This window comes from Onychomys torridus, chromosome 19 (assembly GCF_903995425.1).
Source record: "Onychomys torridus chromosome 19, mOncTor1.1, whole genome shotgun sequence".
In the NCBI taxonomy this organism is placed as follows: domain Eukaryota; kingdom Metazoa; phylum Chordata; class Mammalia; order Rodentia; family Cricetidae; genus Onychomys; species Onychomys torridus.
The window spans coordinates 35666986-35684881 of NC_050461.1; the positions used below are offsets into that span (position 1 = coordinate 35666986).

The 17896-nt window shown below is 47.6% G+C and overlaps 1 protein-coding gene across 3 annotated transcripts; it reads left to right on the forward strand.

Moving 5' to 3' along the window:
• The first annotated feature begins 1812 nt into the window (after positions 1–1812).
• On the forward strand, positions 1813–17270 carry Tnfaip3 (TNF alpha induced protein 3). Of its 3 annotated transcripts, none has more exons than XM_036168870.1 (9): positions 1813–2134; positions 5597–5909; positions 9524–9714; positions 10488–10635; positions 10773–10943; positions 12371–12551; positions 12744–13618; positions 14390–14571; positions 15113–17270. In XM_036168870.1, the coding sequence occupies exons 2-9, from the start codon at positions 5615–5617 to the stop codon at positions 15395–15397; spliced, it is 2328 nt and encodes a 775-aa protein (XP_036024763.1). In that variant the 5' UTR covers positions 1813–2134; positions 5597–5614; the 3' UTR covers positions 15398–17270. The 3 variants fall into 3 exon arrangements, with proteins under 3 accessions (XP_036024763.1, XP_036024764.1, XP_036024762.1); XM_036168871.1 differs by lacking the exon at positions 1813–2134 and adding an exon at positions 2273–2329; XM_036168869.1 differs by lacking the exon at positions 1813–2134 and having other exon boundaries at positions 5501–5909.
• Positions 17271–17896: the final 626 nt, after the last annotated feature.

The following is a 17896-nucleotide window of genomic DNA, read 5'->3' on the forward strand; positions in this document are numbered from 1 at the left end:
AGCTCAGCAAACCAGGGAGCCACACAGGAGCCAGGATGGGCACCTGGACACCGCTAGACTAGTTGAGGAGTCATCTGAGAGGACAGAAAACCTGATGGTTCTGTTTGCAGAGGCAGGCCTGGGAAAGTGGTCTGAGGATGGATAGTCTATGCACGATGTTCTTTTTTTCTATCTGGTGTCTTTTATCACCTCAGTATGCCTGGGAGGTTTCCTGAGGGTGGAGCCTGCATCTACTATGGCTAGGTTGCTGTGTTTGTCAAAGGGATTCCTGGGCTTCTGATGGTCACGTGGTTAATCCTCTCTCATGGGCTTTGGAGCAAGACAGACCCAGTTCCAAAGCTGCCAGGCCACTTACTGTGTCAACTGTGGGCATATGGCTCAAGCTCTCTGAACTTCATATAAAAACTTACGTGAGCCTATAATAAATACTCCAGGAATGTCATTTTAGATTACTACCACTGCTTCGGGGTCGACTGCTGAAAACATCTGTGAATAAGAAGACAAATATCAGGGTTTAAATAGAAATAGGGGTGGGGTGGGGGGCAGCCATTGGCTGAAAAAGAATTGGACCAGTCTTGGGATAGTGGCCAGTACTCTGACTCCCAGCCTCCCTTTACCAACAAAGAGTGCCACCATACTTTGTCACTTAGCCCAGTTTCTGCTAGGGAGAAGAAGAGCCAGGTTTCTGATTCAAACATGCAGTTAATATATGGCCCGGCAACCTGACAGACATACCTAAAATCACAAGAGTTTTTCTGTCTGGTTTGTGCTTTCTTTTCTAGGAATCCGGCCAAGGGGACCCAGGAGGAAAAACTCTAAGACAGTAAAACCATCTCAGCAGAACTCAAACCCCTCAATCCAAGTGAGGCAGAGCGTTCTCCTTTCCAGGGAAAAAGGCAGAGCCTTACAGCGACTGCACACGGTAACACGGAGGGTTGTTGTTGGTTTCTTGGGGTGAACTAATTCTCAGGCCAGCTACACAACACCTAAGAAAACAGCTTGTAGACCGATGGGGAAAGCCGGCGATGAACTGGGAGGCAAGAAATGAAGGAGAAACAGAGCGAGTGGAGGGTGTGTGTGTGTGTGTGTGTGTGTGTGTGTGCACGCGCGCATGTGTAGGGTGGATTTAATTCTCTCTGAAATTGCCCTTGGTGTGTGTGTGTGTGTGTGTGTGTGTGTGTGCATGTGTAGGGTGGATTTAATTCTCTCTGAAATTGCCCTTGCCCCTGGAACTCCAAAGCCGCAGGGCCGTGGGGTCTGATGTCTCTGCCTGTGTGCATTGCACTCAGCCTGGAGCTGGGGCACTGGGAACCCTGCTGCTTTTTTTCTCCCTCGCCATCCCCCTCGGGGATCCTTTCCGAGGGCTCTCCCTGAAGTGCTCCACACGTGAGCAAGCCCAGACTTCAAAGCCGGCCTCAGGCCTGCGGTCCTGGGTGTCTGGGTGGTTTTTAGGGTTTTCTTTCTGGTTTCCCTTCTTTTTCCGCAGCTGATTTTCTTCAGAAAAAGAAGCTGTCCAGAAAGAAAAAAAAAAAAAAGAACCGATTGCATTTCCAGTTCCCATCACCGCGATTTCCACATGGATGTGACGTGGAGGCCAGCTTCCGAAATGCCCAGGTGACTCACGCGGGGACACCCCCGGGGCGGGACCCAGGAGTTTCTCCGGGAGGGAGGGGCGGGGCGGGGCGGAGCGCGGGGGGCGGAGCGCGGGGCGCGGAGGGCGGGGCGGCGGGCGCGGAGGGCGGGGCGGCTTCGAGCGCCCTCTGCCGGCCGGCCGGCGGCGCGCCACGCGGGCGTCACGTGACTGGAAAGTCCCTCGGAAATCCCCTTGCGGCCGGCGACGCGTACAACTGAAAGGCAAAAAAAGGGGAACTGCCCAGTCTGCTGCCTGCGCGCCGGAGGAGTGCCACGGGCTTCGAGGGCCGCGGGGGCGGAGCGGCGAGGCAGGCCGCCGCCGAGCGAGAGACGTGCACACCCCCCGGCCAGACAGACAGCCCGCCCGGGCGTCCATGGGGCTCCGCCTCGGCCCGACCCCCACCGGGACCCCGATCGCCACCCCGCGCTGCGGCGCGCCCCGGGACTGACCGCCCCGCCGCTCGGGCTCTGCCCCTGCACCGCACGGCCCCAAGAGGTGGAGGTGAGCGGCGCTCCGGGATGCGGGGGTGCACGGCCAGCGGGGTGCATGCACGGGTGCCGGCCGGGTGTGGGTCTGCCTGCCTAGCTCAGGCTTTGCAGGGATTCAGGAGACAGGGTGTTGTTGGCCGGAGCTCAGGTCCCCGGTGCCGGGTCGTGGAGGTGTCAGCCCTGGGTTTCTCCAGCCCCGACTAGTAAGGTATTCCTTTCCGGTCCTGCAGGGTGACCTAAGCTGCAGCTGGCTGATGGAGAGTCATCCTTAGGGCCCCTAGGTCGTGTGGTCGTGGATGATTTGCTCCCTTTTCTTCTCTCTGTCTTTCTCTGTCTGTCTCTCTCATCAAGTGCAGCATGCTCATAGGCACGTAGACCTTGCAGAATCGCGCGCTGGAGTTTCATCCCATATTGTGCATAACCAGCTCAGCAGGGGATGGGTTTCTCCAAGGTCACCAAATCCGACTTGGAGGCTTCAGTCAGAGAGCCTTCCAGGAGACAGTTTCCTCAGACCCAGTGATCTGTGGGAGGGGGTGTGTAGGGGGGTGGGAGGGGCTGCGAGATGGTCGTCCCTAAGTTGCAGCAGTATAAGAAGAGTATGCATGCAGAAATGGGGCTCTGACCTGCTTGTTGAAGACTCCACCTTAGGTGGTACCTAAGACTCCCTGCTGCAGCCCGACCCCACACTCAGACAGTGGTTGTCAGTCCGGGTCGTCCCACATCCTGCCACCTGGCCTCTCAGGAAAGCTGAGGTATTAAGGGCTCTCTTTGTTTTGAGTTCTGGTCTCTGATCTTCCTTTGGAAAGCTAGTCTGGTCAAGTGTCTGGGGGCCACCCTTTGGGACTGATCATTGTTAATTAGTCTTGTGTACGCTGATGTCCCGGATTATTGAGCAGCCAATCAGGTCTGCAATCTCATTGTCTGAGATGCTTCTTGGATCTTTTGCAATTCTTGATATGGTTTTTTTGGAGGGGTACTTCCCAACAATTGCCTGAGGTATCTGTTGATAAATAATACACAAGTTTCCACATCGCAGACAAAAAAAAAAAAAAAAAATCTGCTCAGAGTGGAAAAATAAAACCCGGGGAAAGACTTTGATGAGTAAGTTCTGTAGAATCTTATTAATCCTATGACAAAAATTGGGAAATTTATCTGTCAGGCAGTGAGGTAACAAATATATTTTTTAAAGTTAAGGGTAATGCTGTATTTTTTTTTAACCCATAGGACATTACAATAATGTCAGGAAAATTTATTCTCTGAATGTGGGGAAGTCCAAGAACTAAAAACTTGAGCAGTGGTTTAGGTTAGTTTTAAAGAGGCGCTTTTGCAGCCGTTGCAAGGCAGAGTCTATGAATGGGGTCCCAGTGGGCTAGCAAATATTGACATTCGCATGTCTTGCATAAGGTTTAAAGCCCCCACCATCTTTTAGAGCTACACTGAAAGATCTTTAGTGTAGAACAGTCATAGAAGAACAGAAGGAGATGCCACTCACTGATGGAAAGTCTTCCTACCTCCTTGTCTGTTACTGAAGGCTGCTGTTAGGAGACCAGCAGGGCATGGATGGGTATAGGGAATAGGAAGATTTGGCTTCTAGGCAAAGCTAAGTCCTGGGGCTGCTGGACTCGAGATGGGTCTCCCCTTCATTGTCTTAGCTGCAAACCTGGTGGCTGTGTGATATCAAGGCCGGAAGTGAAGTCGCAGATGTTTAGCTATTAGCTGCAAGTACATGGATTGGCCTCAAGTAGGTGGTCTGGCATTGCTGGCTGCATAGATTAATGGATGGATGGATGGATGGATGGATGGATGGATGGGTGGGTGGGTGGATGGATGGATGGATGGGTGATGACATTGTGAAAGAGATTGTTGCTACATCACCAAGGAGATGTATGTGTGGTCTGTATGCTTTTGTCTCATTCCTGCAGTGTTTTTGCCTAATTCCAGTTGGAAGGAATGACTGGCATCAGACAGACAGAATGACTTCGAGGCCATAACTAGCATTTTAGATCGAGAATTCCAATGCAAATCCCCAGTAGCCACCTCTCCCTTTCAAGCAGGGCACAAGAATTTAGACCACTTTATCGGGCTTCGGAGAACCCGGACCCACCCAGGAGTGGCTTCTCTAATCTCTAGGTTACTTCTTCTTCTTGCATAGTCCTGACACTTTTTTTAACCTGGTGAGTTTACCTTGGCGGATAGCGTGATGCCTAAGTGGAATTCAGCTTCACTGTGGAACTTCTAGGTCCTCTAAATCACGGTTGTCTTCTAGGAAATTAGGTTGTGCAGCCAAGTGCCCTGTTGAGGGTCCCTGGGGGCAGTGAGGCAGAACTGGCTTAGTGGTGCTCCACTCTGGAAGCATGTCCCTGTGCATCATTACGCATCCTTGCACAACTGGCTGGGGGGGGGGGGGCGCGTGGCTGCTCTTCTTTGTCCCGAGTGGTACCCTGGCCGAGATATTTTTCCTATTTGTTTCCAGGTTTCATTTCATCTACCTTTGATTGTGCTTGATCTTCTAGGGTGAAGAGGGGAGGGGGTGGTTCTAAGCACTGGTCCCTGGATGTCAGCAATAAAAGTTGGTGTTGGTGGAGTTGAAATCAGAGAGCTCTCTGGGGTCTATTGTTTTTGTTTGTTTGTTTGTTTGTTTGTTTGTTTGTTTGTTTTGTTTTCTGGGAAGTGTGGTGTGCTTCATTATTACTCTGCCCTTTTTTTTTTTTTTGTCTCACGTTGTGAAGTTCAGTGGCAGGTTTCTGAAGTACAGCTGATGTTTATTTGCTCTTACTTAAGATTGTAAAGCATCTTGCCAGAAATAGGCTTTATTTTGTTGTTGGTTACAAAACAATCCTGTGTTGACTCTTTATAAATATCACAAACTCTTTGAACCAAGTTTTTATTACTTCTCTTTGGGGCCAATACCATAGAGGGAATACAAGGTAGCAGCTAGATGCCACATGGGATTTCCATCAAATATTTGCTGCCTTTGCAGCATCAAGAAGCAGAAGTTTGAGTGACCTGGATCTAGACCCCGCTCAAGAGCTATGACTGAATGAATGGTGGTGGTCTTCAGTGACAGCCTAGACTTACTTGGACTCTGATGAGCTCTGAACTGACATTCAGAGGTCCCAGGTGACATCCGAGGGTTCTGAGGTTGGTTTGTGGAGCAGTACCTGTCACTGACAGCCAGACTTGGCTCCCTGACAAACGTTACTGAAAGCATGGGTTATTCCCCTCCTCCTCAGTACCCACGCTCCGCCTTCCTTCTCTTGTTTAGACTAATCTTTAAAAGTGATGTAACTTAAAACAGTCCAGTGTGAGTTAATCTGCAGGGCTAGCTAGTATCCTGGGAGTAGAGGTGACTGAGATCTTTTGCCTAGAGATTAGAGTAATGACAAGGTCAAACACTGGGGTTTCTTGCCGACAGGTACCTGGGAACAGTGTTAAAGGCAGGCTAACGGAATGGGCTTTTCCCCTTCCTCTTCAGGCCTTGTCGAGGAGGATCATGGCTGAGCAACTCCTTCCTCAGGCTTTGTATTTGAGCAATATGCGGAAAGCTGTAAAGATAAGAGAGAGAACCCCAGAAGACATTTTCAAGCCTACCAATGGGATCATTCATCATTTTAAAACCATGCACCGATACACGCTGGAGATGTTCAGAACGTGTCAGTTTTGCCCACAGTTTCGGGAGATCATCCACAAGGCACTTATTGACAGAAGCGTCCAGGCTTCCTTGGAAAGCCAAAAGAAGCTCAATTGGTGTCGTGAAGTTAGGAAGCTTGTGGCTTTGAAAACCAATGGTAAGCCTTGCTCCTTTCCTCCAGCACCCTTCTACTAACCTGGGGGGAGGGAGCTATTTCTGGTGATGCTTCCCCATTCATAAAGTTTTAATGGCATTAAGCAGACAACTATAGAAACTCTGTAAGGGATCTGTGTCAGCCATGAATGTATTTGATGAGTACATGCTGTTGTACTGAGGCAGGATTTCATTGTGTGACCCTAGGCTGGTTTTGAACTTGTGATCTTTCTGCTTCCATCTTCTGAGTGCTGGGATGGCAGGTGTGCATTATTACATCCAGTTGGTGAATATTTTTATTTAAGATGCTTCCTGAGAGTGTGTGTGTGTGTGTGTGTGTGTGTGTGTGTGTGTGTGTGTGTGTGTGTTAGAGTAGAGAAGACATGAAGACTCATGGAATGCATTTCTAAACCCCATGCCCCAGTTGGGGGATTAATCTTCCTAATGCTTACACTGGTCGGATCATCTATAACCTTCACTGTCCAGAATGGAAAGGATTGAAAAGGTTTTAAGTTCAAAAGGAAAATAGAGTGCTGAAAACCAGAGTCAGTTGTTCGTTAGAGAAATGCTTGTGATGTGCTTGTTCTTCCTGAGTTGATGGCATTTCCTAGACTCACAAACAGGTGGATGCTGAGAACAAGGCATGCTTTTGTTTCTACGGCCCCTTACTGGGTTCTGTAGCCTAAGCTAATGAGAGACAGCTTTTCTGCACTGCTCTTGGCATAAAATCAAGTGATGTCCTTTACCACTATTTTCTATTTCAAGTTTTACTGTCTTTTTTTTTTTTTTTTAAATTGCATCCTTTGTGTAAGAATGTTGTACATTGGCAGAAACTTCCAGTGATATTGTTTCATGCAGTTACAAAAATTCTGCCTTTAGGGTGTAGACATTTATTATAAGAGCAGAGATTGTGTGAGATCAATTAAGTACTTACAGTGCTGGTAAGGGTACAGTCTTATTTTCTTGTACCAGTGACTACATTCTCTGGGTCAAAATAATACATCCAAGAGTAGAAAATCCTTGTTGGCAGGAATGGTGCTAAGAACGTTAACTTAATAACTTAATTGGTACATTAACTTCGGCTGTTCTTGACTTGAGTAACTTGGTGATGGGTTGATGTGGGGTTTTGTTTGTTTTGATTCTGGGGACTCTTGTATATCACCTCTACATCTTCCCTATATTTATGAAGCTTAGACTCTTAGAAATAGAGTCAAAAGAAAACTGGAGACAGTGATTATCTACATTGTTCTTGGCATTAAGTCAAGCGATGCCTAGAAGTAGATAATTATGTTAACTTGTCATCAAGGGGCTTACACACCTGACAGTTTGTGGTTTTTACCATGTCCCATTTTGTTACAAAAAGAGAGATGGAGTTGAGAGAATTAGAAATGGGGTAGAGAGAGAAAAGCCTTATCTGGTTTACCACTCACAGAATTAGCAGACATTATATAGTATTTCCTTAACAGAGGAAATCGCTGATTTCCTGTAGGAAGGAAAGCAGTGTAAATGCTAAACACTTCCTAGGCCATTTAAATCAACAAGGTTTCAGGCTACATCTAAACCTACAAAAGCAAAGGTATTTGGGGAATGTGTTGGGGGAAATATGGACCTGGAGTCCCAGAACCCTGATGTTCCTGCTTGGAAGAACAGTTCTTAAAAATTATGAGAAAGAGAGAAGATCTTGCGGGGAGGAGGGGTGGGAAATGGCTTTCTGCCCCTTTGATTATTTTTAGCATCTTTTCTTTTAAAATTCCTTCCTTCCCCTTCGGGGCGCGTCCCTTCAAAGGCAGGTCTGTTTGGGGAGGGGGTGATTCAGGAGCCTGCATTTGAGGATCTGAGGCTGTGGTGAATGAGGAAGGAGGGAGGCAGCATAAAATTGAAACTTGATGAAAATTCCAGCGTCTATTGGCTGCTGAGAGTCTCACTTGTCTAGTGAGTAGCCGGGTTCCAGCTCAGCCTGGCCACACCCACTTGGAAAGTCCAGGGTGCAGTTCACAGTTTAAATGTCTACACACCAGAACAAAACGTACAATTGTTGCTCAATTGCTAGTCAAATATCTTCACACTGGGGAATTCCACATGTTACTTCGGGAATTTTATACTGGTGCATCTCAATAAAGAACTGAAAGTAAGCCCAAGAAGGAGAAAAAAAGCCTTATCTTTGCTCTAGATTTTGCAAAGGGGAAATTTCAACAGAACGCAGTCCTTGCCACACCTCGGCCTGACGCTGGCCTCAGATGGTCTTTTCTGTTCGTTAGTTCTACGAGTTGTTTGAAGCGTGCACACTGAAGGACTACTGACTGGTCCTGGATATGTATTTGACAGGCTGTTGTTTACAGTTTCACTATAATTAGAGTTTGATGAAATTTCAAATAGCTTTATTGCTTAACTGACAGAATAATGTAAAAAACAGACAAACTAAAAAGCCCACACTTTTAACTTTTCTAAACTTAAAAATATGTACTACTTGCCAAAGGAGAATGAGGAATTGACTAGTTTTCTATCAAACTGTTGCCCCACATGTTTACTGTTTGGGGCATGAAAAAGAATGCATTCTGAGACTGAATGTAACTCCCTGATAGAGAGAGCCCTTACCTAGCATTCATAAGGCCCTGGGTTTAATGTCCAGAAGTGAAAAAAAATAAAAGTACAACCTGAAAGAATACAGTCTGTTGAACTGTGACTTTTATCTAGGAAAAGTCACAAATGGGTGGAAGAAAATTAGACTTGTCTTTTTCTCAAAATGCTAGCCTCAAACACTGAATTATTTTCAATGTCGACATCTTTTTAACTTTTAGTTTGTAATTGCTTATTGATTGACTGACTGACCACTGATTGAGACAGGGTCTCATGACGTTCAGGCTAATCCTGAATTCACTCTGGAGCTAAGGATGACCTTGAACTTCTGACCCCCTGGACTCTGCCTCCCAAATGCTAGAATTACAAGCTTGCACAACTTTGCCTGGCTGCCTTTTATTTCTTTTAAAGGGGCTTTACAACTGTTTACAAGCAGGTTCTCATAATGCCCTGGAGGCTGGGGCAGGGCCTACAGCAGACTGCAGGTCATTTGGTACCGTCAATCCTACTTGGTAAACTAGGAGAGGAAACTCCCAGGTCCCCAAAGCTAAAGTGGAATGGCCAAGTCATTTACCACTGAGTCATAGCCTGACCAGCCCTATCTAGTAGGCCTAGCCACAGTGGCTTCCTGGTGTGTATATTGCCCTGGGTGTGAAATCTTCCTTAAAACCAGAGAGCAGGAATGCCAGGGCCTTAGCCAGCAGGTCAAAGACTAATAGGAAGAAAGGACTGTAGAGTTGGTGCCCACAGTAGAAGAGACTTTCAGGAATGTTCCCAAAGTCATCCCAACCAGTTAGGGGCAGAGCCATGCTACAATGGAGGCCGTCTGGCTCCTCCCCCTAAACAGAAGAACAAAACAAAAAAAAATTTTTTTTTCCTTACATCTGCCATCGCCTGTGGAATGCTACCAGCTGACCCTCAGTGAAGAATCAACTGTACAGTCCTCCATCTGTGGGCTAAATTTATCCTGAAAACCTTTGCAGGGCGTTCACTTTGGGCTGCTTAACTCTGCTCCGGCTCATGGCTCCCTTCTGTCCCCAGGTGATGGAAATTGCCTCATGCACGCAGCTTGTCAGTACATGTGGGGTGTTCAGGATACGGACCTGGTCCTGAGGAAGGCCCTCTACAGCACCTTGAAGGAGACGGACACACGGAACTTCAAATTCCGCTGGCAGCTGGAATCCCTGAGATCTCAGGAATTTGTGGAAACGGGACTCCGCTACGACACTCGGGTATGTTAGGTTCCTGTGCAGCGGGCCCCATGGTGGACAAAGGGTACTCTGGGCCAGTCCCTGTTCCCTGGGGAACATATGACTTACCAGTCATATGAGTTGAGCTAAGCAGTGCACACTCAATGGAAAACACCCAGAACCTTCTGTGGGATTAACCCCAGGCGTTAGCTGCTCACTGCTCTGGCTTGTGGAGCAGCAGATTCCTGGGTGTGCTTTTTTTTTTTTTTTTTTGGTCATGGCAGATCTTCCAACTGTAGCCTTTCCTCAAGGCACTTCCCTGACTTCCAGGGGAGAATGTACCCCCATCATCCTCATGCTTTTTTTTTTTTCATTCTGAGCTAGAGTATCCTATAACTCAGGATGGTCTTGAACCTGCTATATAGCAGAAAATGACCTTGCTATGTAGCTGAAGATGATCTTCCTACCTCCACCTCCACCATAGGGTTGCCAGGTGTGCACCACCACATGATTTTATGTGGTGCTAGCTATCAAACACAAGACTCCATGCACTCTCCTCAATGAGCTATCTCCCTGCCCTAGGCAGAGAATTTTTCTGAAAGCAAATGCTGTCTGTCTGCATCTCCCAGCAGCTTTGATTTTGCTCTGCAAAGGAAAAAAAAGTAAAGGAAGGAAACCAAAATTAGGGAGGCAATGAACATTTGCAGGGTTGGTCCAATGTAAGAGAATGGATGGGGCCCCTTAAGGGGCCACATGCAGGGTGACACCGGCAGGGACTGCTAATCCAGTCTGTCATTCCTCTCCTCTCCCCTTAGAACTGGAGTGACGAATGGGACAATTTGGTCAAAATGGCATCAGCAGACACACCTGCCACCCGAGGTGGACTTCAGTATAATTCCCTGGAGGAAATCCACATATTTGTCCTCAGCAACATCCTCCGAAGACCCATCATCGTCATTTCAGGTGAGGTGCCTCAGAGTTGTTTCCCCAGGTGCTGCTCAGCCATGAACATACTTTAGCTCTGAGGAGAAACCCGGGCTCCCTTGCAGCTTCATGAAAGTTACCCAGGGTCCTTACTTTGTTTCTCTTTCCTTTGACAGACAAAATGCTAAGAAGTTTGGAATCAGGTTCCAATTTTGCTCCCTTGAAAGTGGGTGGGATTTATCTGCCTCTCCATTGGCCAGCCCAGGAATGCTACAGATACCCCATTGTCCTCGGCTATGACAGCCAGCACTTTGTACCCCTGGTGACCCTGAAGGACAGTGGACCTGGTAAGAAAACATCAGTTCCTCTCCATAACCCTGTTGGCTCCTGGAGTTCCAGGCCTTGCTCTTTTGTTCCAAGCTGACCTTGTTTTATTTATGTGTGTTATTTTGTTATTTGCTTCATCTAGAAAGATTCATTCTCCCTAACATGAAGTGCTTGGAATCCATCTCATTTCGGATTTCAGAGTCTTTCATATTCCTGAATGTTTGCATAGACATATTACCATCTGAGCACCCCTAATCAGAAATCTAAATGCTCCCAAATCCAGTCAAGATTTGTAGATTTGAGATATTCAGGCTAGAGTTGTACACATTGGCCCAGTAGTAATGCATTAGCAGTAAACATACTATTCCCCATCTTTGGGAGTGTGACTGAGGACATACCTGCAGCATGGTAAACATAGGCTGGACAGTTCTCTATGCATGCTTCCACCCCTGTTGTTGTTACAACATGACAAATTAAGGTGCGCAGAGCCTCGGTATCATGTCTGGCACAGAGCAAGTAGATGTTTGTCAGGTTAGCTATTATTATAATACCTGAATGTATAGTAAGCACTGCGCTCAGTGCTCCAGGCAACATTCTCTTTCCTTCCCCCAGCATCCCTGTGAGATGCTGTTTATCAGTGAGGCCATTGGATCTCAGAAAGGTTCAAGGACATGCTTAGCTGGACAGCAGCAAAGTCAAGATTCTAACTTGGGTCAGTCCTCCTGGGAGGCCTTGAATTTTACCAGTTCAGAGCTCCTGTCTCCTTCCTCTGGTTACAAAATCAGCTTAGGTGACCGTCACCAGACGGATGGATGAAGAGACTGTGTGACATGTATGGACAATGGAATTGACTCAGCCCTAAGGAAAAAAAAAGGAGATTTTTTTTTCATTTGCAAAAAAAAAAAAGATGGAGCAGGAGATAATCATATTAAACAAACAATGTAGACTCAGAAAAACAACACATTTTCTCTCATAGATGGAATCTAGATTTTTTTTTTTTTTAAGGGTACAGGCCAAAAGCCATGGAGGTAGAAGGCAAAGGATTTTGAAAAAAGCAGGGGGAGGGAGAGGGGACAGTGAAGCTCAACTACAGAGCACATTTACATGCCTGTTCAAAATCACAAAACAAAGTGCAGAGTCTTTGGATACAAAACAAACTAAAATCGCCTTGCAGCCTTTCGGCTATAATAAATACGTCAAAATCACAAGTCAAAGAAGTCCGCTAGCACTGGGCTTCTCGGCATTCTGTGAGCTCCCTGGAAACAAAGCATTTATTTTATGTTAGCCTTTACCGCATTTTGTTTTCCTGTTTGGCTTTTAAGTGTGCCTTGGATGATGCTTTCTGCATCTTCAAACTCGAATCATTCTATATGACCTTGCACGCAGCATCGTTTAGTAGGGATAATGCCTCACTCACACGTTATTTTTGTTTCTTTTTCTCCTCCAGAAATCCGAGCTGTTCCCCTTGTCAGCAGAGATCGGGGAAGATTTGAAGACTTAAAAGTTCACTTTTTGACAGACCCTGAAAACGAGATGAAGGAAAAGCTTCTCAAGGAATACTTGATGGTGATGGAGATCCCGGTGCAAGGCTGGGACCACGGCACGACTCACATCATCAGAGCTGCCAAGTAAGCCGACTCCTGGGATTTGTCTTGAGAACATGATGGGAAGTGTGCCGGGGGCCACACCGCGTCGTAAGCCTGCATTTCCGTGCTGGTTTTGTGCCGGAGACTACATTCAGGAAATGTGTTCTAGGAGCTAGTGATGTGAAGGCATGTGTTATTGGGAATCACCACTTATTTTCCCTGTTTTCTTTATAGGTTGGATGAAGCTAACTTACCCAAAGAAATAAATCTGGTGGACGATTACTTTGAACTTGTTCAGCATGAATACAAAAAATGGCAGGAAAACAGCGAGCAGGGCAGGAGAGGGGCACATGTGCAGAAGAGCCCTTTGGATCCAGCCACACCCCAGCTGTCACTCATGGATGTAAAATGTGAGACACCCAACTGTCCTTTCTTCATGTCCGTGAACACTCAACCCTTATGCCATGAATGCTCAGAGAGGCGCCGCAAGAACCAGAGCAAACTCCCAAAGCTGAACTCGAAGCTGGGCCCCGAAGGACTCCCAGGCGGGGGCACCTCAGCCTGGAGCCCAGAGGAAACAGCTGGAGGACCTCATTCGGCCCCACCCACGGCACCCAGCCTCTTTCTGTTCAGCGAGACCACCGCCATGAAGTGCAGGAGCCCCAACTGCCCCTTTACATTGAATGTGCAGCATAATGGATTCTGTGAGCGTTGCCACAGCGCCCGGCAGCTGAATGCCAGCCAGCTGAACACCAGCCACGTTGCAGATCCTGGTAAGTGCCAAGCCTGCCTTCAGGATGTCACTCGGACGTTTAATGGCATCTGCAGTACCTGTTTCAAAAGGACTACAGCAGAGCCTTCCAGTCTCCCACCCTCTTGTCACCAACGGTCCAAGTCTGACCCCTCACAACTCATCCAAAGTCTCGCCCCACACTCTTGCCACCGAACTGGAAATGACGTCCCTTCTGGCTGCCTTTCCCAGGCAGCGCGAACTCCAGGAGACGGGACGGGGACAAGCAAGTGCAGAAAAGCCGGCTGCATGTATTTTGGGACTCCAGAAAACAAGGGCTTCTGCACGCTGTGTTTCATCGAATACAGAGAAAATAAACGTGAGTGAAATCAATCATAGACTGCCTGCGGCAGTAGTGACTGCCTAGCAAGGGGGCCTTTGGATGCCAAGAAAGTAGCCTGTCCCAGCAGTGGGAACAGTTACCTCTCACTGCGCCTTCCCATTCTGGTTTGTGCTTGGGGACAGTCACTGCTGCCCTGCTGTTGAGCCTGAAAGCAGGAGGCACTATCTCATGATGTCAGCTCTAGTCACCACATCCCTGACATCAGAAGTACCCTATAGATAGAATTCATACTAGCCCAGGATGAACCCACTATGTAGCCCAGGCTGGCCTCAGAGTCCTGGCAATCTATTTGCTTCTGCCCCCTGAGTGCTAGGATTTTTTTTTAAGGTGTATGCGCCACCCCAGGCTGGGGGAGGGGGGGTTAATAAGGCCACTGCTATCCATGTATAGTTTAGGCTTCAGCAACTTTGGTGAGGTAGTCTGAAGAGGGCTAGCAAGGGACAGGAAATATTTATTGCCACCAGGGTGTGTGGCTTGGGAATCTCTAATTCAAAGGGCAGGTGGGCAGTTGTTAATGCCTGCTCTTTTGTCCTCTGACTGATCAGTGACCCCCTGTTCAAAGTGAGAGGCCAGTTAAGCCAAAGATGTTCGCTAAGGTCATTTTGCTGAGTTTCTGAAAGTTAGGCCTCGGGTCCATGTTTAAGGTTGTTCTCACCTACGCTGAGAACCCATTTCTTCTCTGATGTCCATGTCTGTATGTGCACAGTAACCCACATGTGGTACTGAACAGCATCCACTCCTTTGTAGAGTTCGTCGCTGCCTCTGGGAAAGCCGGTTCCACAGCCTCCAGGTTCCAGAACAACGTCCCGTGCCTGGGCAGGGAGTGCGGCGCCCTGGGAAGCACCATGTTTGAAGGATATTGTCAGAAGTGCTTTATCGAGGCTCAGAACCAGAGGTTTCATGAAGCAAAAAGGACGGAAGAGCAACTGGTGAGTCCTTGGGCGGAGCCAGCCTCCTCTGGTGTCATGTCCCCCATCTGTGACAGATAGGCTGTCTCCTTATGACAAAGGGTCCCTTTAAAAATGTCTGCTGGAAGGGAGCCTGGAAAAACCAGCCACATTCTGTTGGCTCATGAGCTGGATGTGCTGCACAGCCTAAGCACACTTAGAATTTATTTGGAAATGCTAATACGGTCGGCCACAGAGTAAAACCTCTGTGAGCATCCTGTAAGCCAGGAGACCTCATAAGATTTGAAGGAGAAACAGACTTCTTAAACAATCCTTTATCCTAAACATCCCGGATACTTCCATGTACTGGCATATCAGAAAAAAAATTTAAAAAAAAACAAAAAACCTTCCTCGGACTAGGTCAGCTTCTGCTAGGATTGGTAGGGAGCTAAGGGTCCTCGGTAGCACATACATGCTCCTCTCCTCAGGCAGGCCAAACCCTCTGTAACATCCATGCTGTTATTTGAAATCCCCCTCTGGTCTCCTGAGAAATGTAACACCTTTCTCTGTTCTTCCCACCCAGAGATCCAGCCAGCGCAGAGACATGCCTCGAACCACGCAGGGAGCCTCGAGGCCCAAGTGTGCCCGGGCCTCCTGCAAGAACATCCTGGCCTGTCGCAGCGAGGAACTGTGCATGGAATGCCAACACCTGAGCCAGCGGGTGGGCTCTGTGGCCCACCGGGGTGAGTCCCCTCCTGAAGACCCCCCTAAACAGCGCTGCCGGGCTCCCGCCTGTGATCACTTTGGCAATGCCAAGTGCAACGGTTATTGCAACGAGTGTTTCCAGTTCAAGCAGATGTATGGCTAAGTGCAAACCAGTGGACTGGCCCAGCAAGAAGAGGCCTCAAATTGCCAGCCAGAGTGGTGCTGTACTCCAGACCCCTGCGTGCCATAGGAAGGGTGGGCCCTAGGACAGTGGCTGCAAATGTCTTTGATCGAAAGGAGACAAGATAAGCTCTTCATCGTGGCCATGACATTCAGGTTTGGTAACCAAGACTATGCCCAGGCGGAGAGTTGACCTCGTGACGAGCAATGCATGATGCCAGGTTCAGCCTGAAGCTGTTGCTGCTGCTCATCTATCTACCAGGAGGCTGGGGAGACCTTCAGACGTGGAAGGCATGCTGGGACTGGTAACAGTTCCTGTGCCCACCTGCCAGGAAACAGGAAGAAAGGCACATGGGCAGGCGGGTTGGAGCCTGAGACCATCTTACTGCCTCCCCGCACCCCGGAAAGCTGAATCCTCAAGAGTACCAAAGCCCTCCGCAGGAAGCTCGAGGAAGCTCAGGGAAAATGGATGTTGGTAGAGCACATCTGTCGTTGTTGTCGTTGGTGGGCTTCCCAACCTGCCTGCTTGTTCCCAAGGTTCTGCAGGAAAGCAGAGCCGCACACAGACTGTGACCCTGAGGCTGCTGAAACAGAACATGTTCACATGGAGACCAAAGAAGCTGCTCTTGACTGTGTGGATGCACCTTTTAGATAGCAGAACATCTTAGTGGGAAGACATGTTACCACTGGTCATCATTGTCTTCAGGTCCAGAGAGATTAGTTTGGAGTGAGGTGTGTATCATCAGAGTGTGTACATATGTAATATACCCTTATATTATGTATGAGGGAGTTTTGTTTGATTTTTTTTTTTTAGCATTGAAATGATGCCCTATAGACAGTAGGAAGACTGAATAATAATAACCTATTTTCTGGTTGTTGTCAGGTTGCCCCTTGGGTAAACAGCTTGTTACGTGAATTCAACAAGCGGCCTTTTTAAAGGGAACCCTCACTCTACGTTATTTATTATGAACTTCAGAGTTATTTAAATGAAGATTTTCTCCTGCAGTATTCTCTTGGAATAACATACTTGCTTTCTGCCACGTTCTGGGAACCTGGCAAATTCCTGACCTCGGGCTGTGGTGGGGTGGTTGTCTGCTCCCGACTCATTGCCTCCCCAGGAAAGAAGGGATGGCTTTATGAATAAAGCCTGTAGAGTCTGACGCTTCTCCTGACTCCCCAGCTGCACAAGACAAAATCGTTGTCTGTCTTCTGTTGATGCTTTGAAGCATCCTACCTCTTTGAAGAGAAGAGAGGGAGGGAGGGTGATTGTGGGGAGGGACACAGAACCATGTGGCCTTTCGTGACCTTTGCTTACTAGGTCAATGCTGTGCCCTTGGGGTACTGGATAGATAGGAACCCCAGCCTCAGGACCGCAAAGCCAGTAGCCATGAGGATGAGAAGGTTTCTGTCATTGGCTTATAGCTTTTCTCTGTGCTTTGCACTTGCCTTAGGAGGGAAATGCATTTCTCTAAAGGGAAGGGCTGACATCCAGGGGTCTAACCCAGCGCCTGCAGATGCCTGTGATGTATACATAGCCTTTTCTCTCCATAGCTGACACGTGTCTTTCCCTGACTTACGTCTTTGTCTGTTTCTTTTCCAAAGATGTCAAATACAATGCAGCATTTTCGTTTAGTTCTTTCAAAGTTAATAGGCTAATATTTTGTGTCTATTGATATTTTCATTCTTAATGTGAAACCATGAAATTATTTATACTTATTATAGAAAGTATGTGAAATTTGCACATTTAGTTATCTTTCATAGGATGGGATCTAACTGTTTTGGATTTCTTCAGATTGTCTTAAAGAACTGTAACTTCACAAAAGTTGATATTAAAAAAATAAATTATTTAAGAACAACTCCTGATGTTTTCTGTCGATGAGTGTTGGGAGATGGGCTCCAATGGGAAGCCTTTGGTGTATAATGGGCCATGGGTGCACCTTTTACTCATAGAAAGAGAGATGACTTCTGAAAAATAATCAGGGGGTTAGAGAGATGGCTCAATCCATAAGAGCTTGCTGCACAAACATGAGGAGCTGAGTTCGATCCCCATCACCTTTGTGCAAGCCAGATGTGATAGCACATGCAGTTGTACATGTGTGCACACACAAGAACACCTACACATGCACACATGAAGCAATCAGTGGGTGAGAATAAGGTACTCAAGCACAGGCCTTGGGTTTGATAGTGATGGCTCAGAAGCCAGGTAGATGTGCTAAAGCTTTCTATCCCTACACCACTGGTTCCCAACCTTCTTAATGCTGCGACCCTTTAATACAGTCCCTCGTGTTGTGGTGACCCCCGGCCATAAAATTATTCTGTTTCTACTTCATAACTGTAATTTTGCCACTGTTATGAATCGTAATATAAATATCTGATGTACAGGATATCTGAGATGCAACCCCCAAAGGGTCCATGACCCAGAGGTTGAGAACCGCTGTGGGTCCAAGGTGTCTGGAGACTCCTGCAGAAGCACTCATGAGGT

Bases quoted from the DNA above. Each gene is read 5' to 3' on its own strand.
- Tnfaip3 (XM_036168869.1), top strand. From the start codon at position 5,501: ATGACAAGGTCAAACACTGGGGTTTCTTGCCGACAGGTACCTGGGAAC. The intron at 10,636-10,772 runs GTGAGGTGCCTC...TTCCTTTGACAG, and splicing joins ACCCATCATCGTCATTTCAG to ACAAAATGCTAAGAAGTTTG. The intron at 12,552-12,743 runs GTAAGCCGACTC...TTTTCTTTATAG, and splicing joins CACATCATCAGAGCTGCCAA to GTTGGATGAAGCTAACTTAC.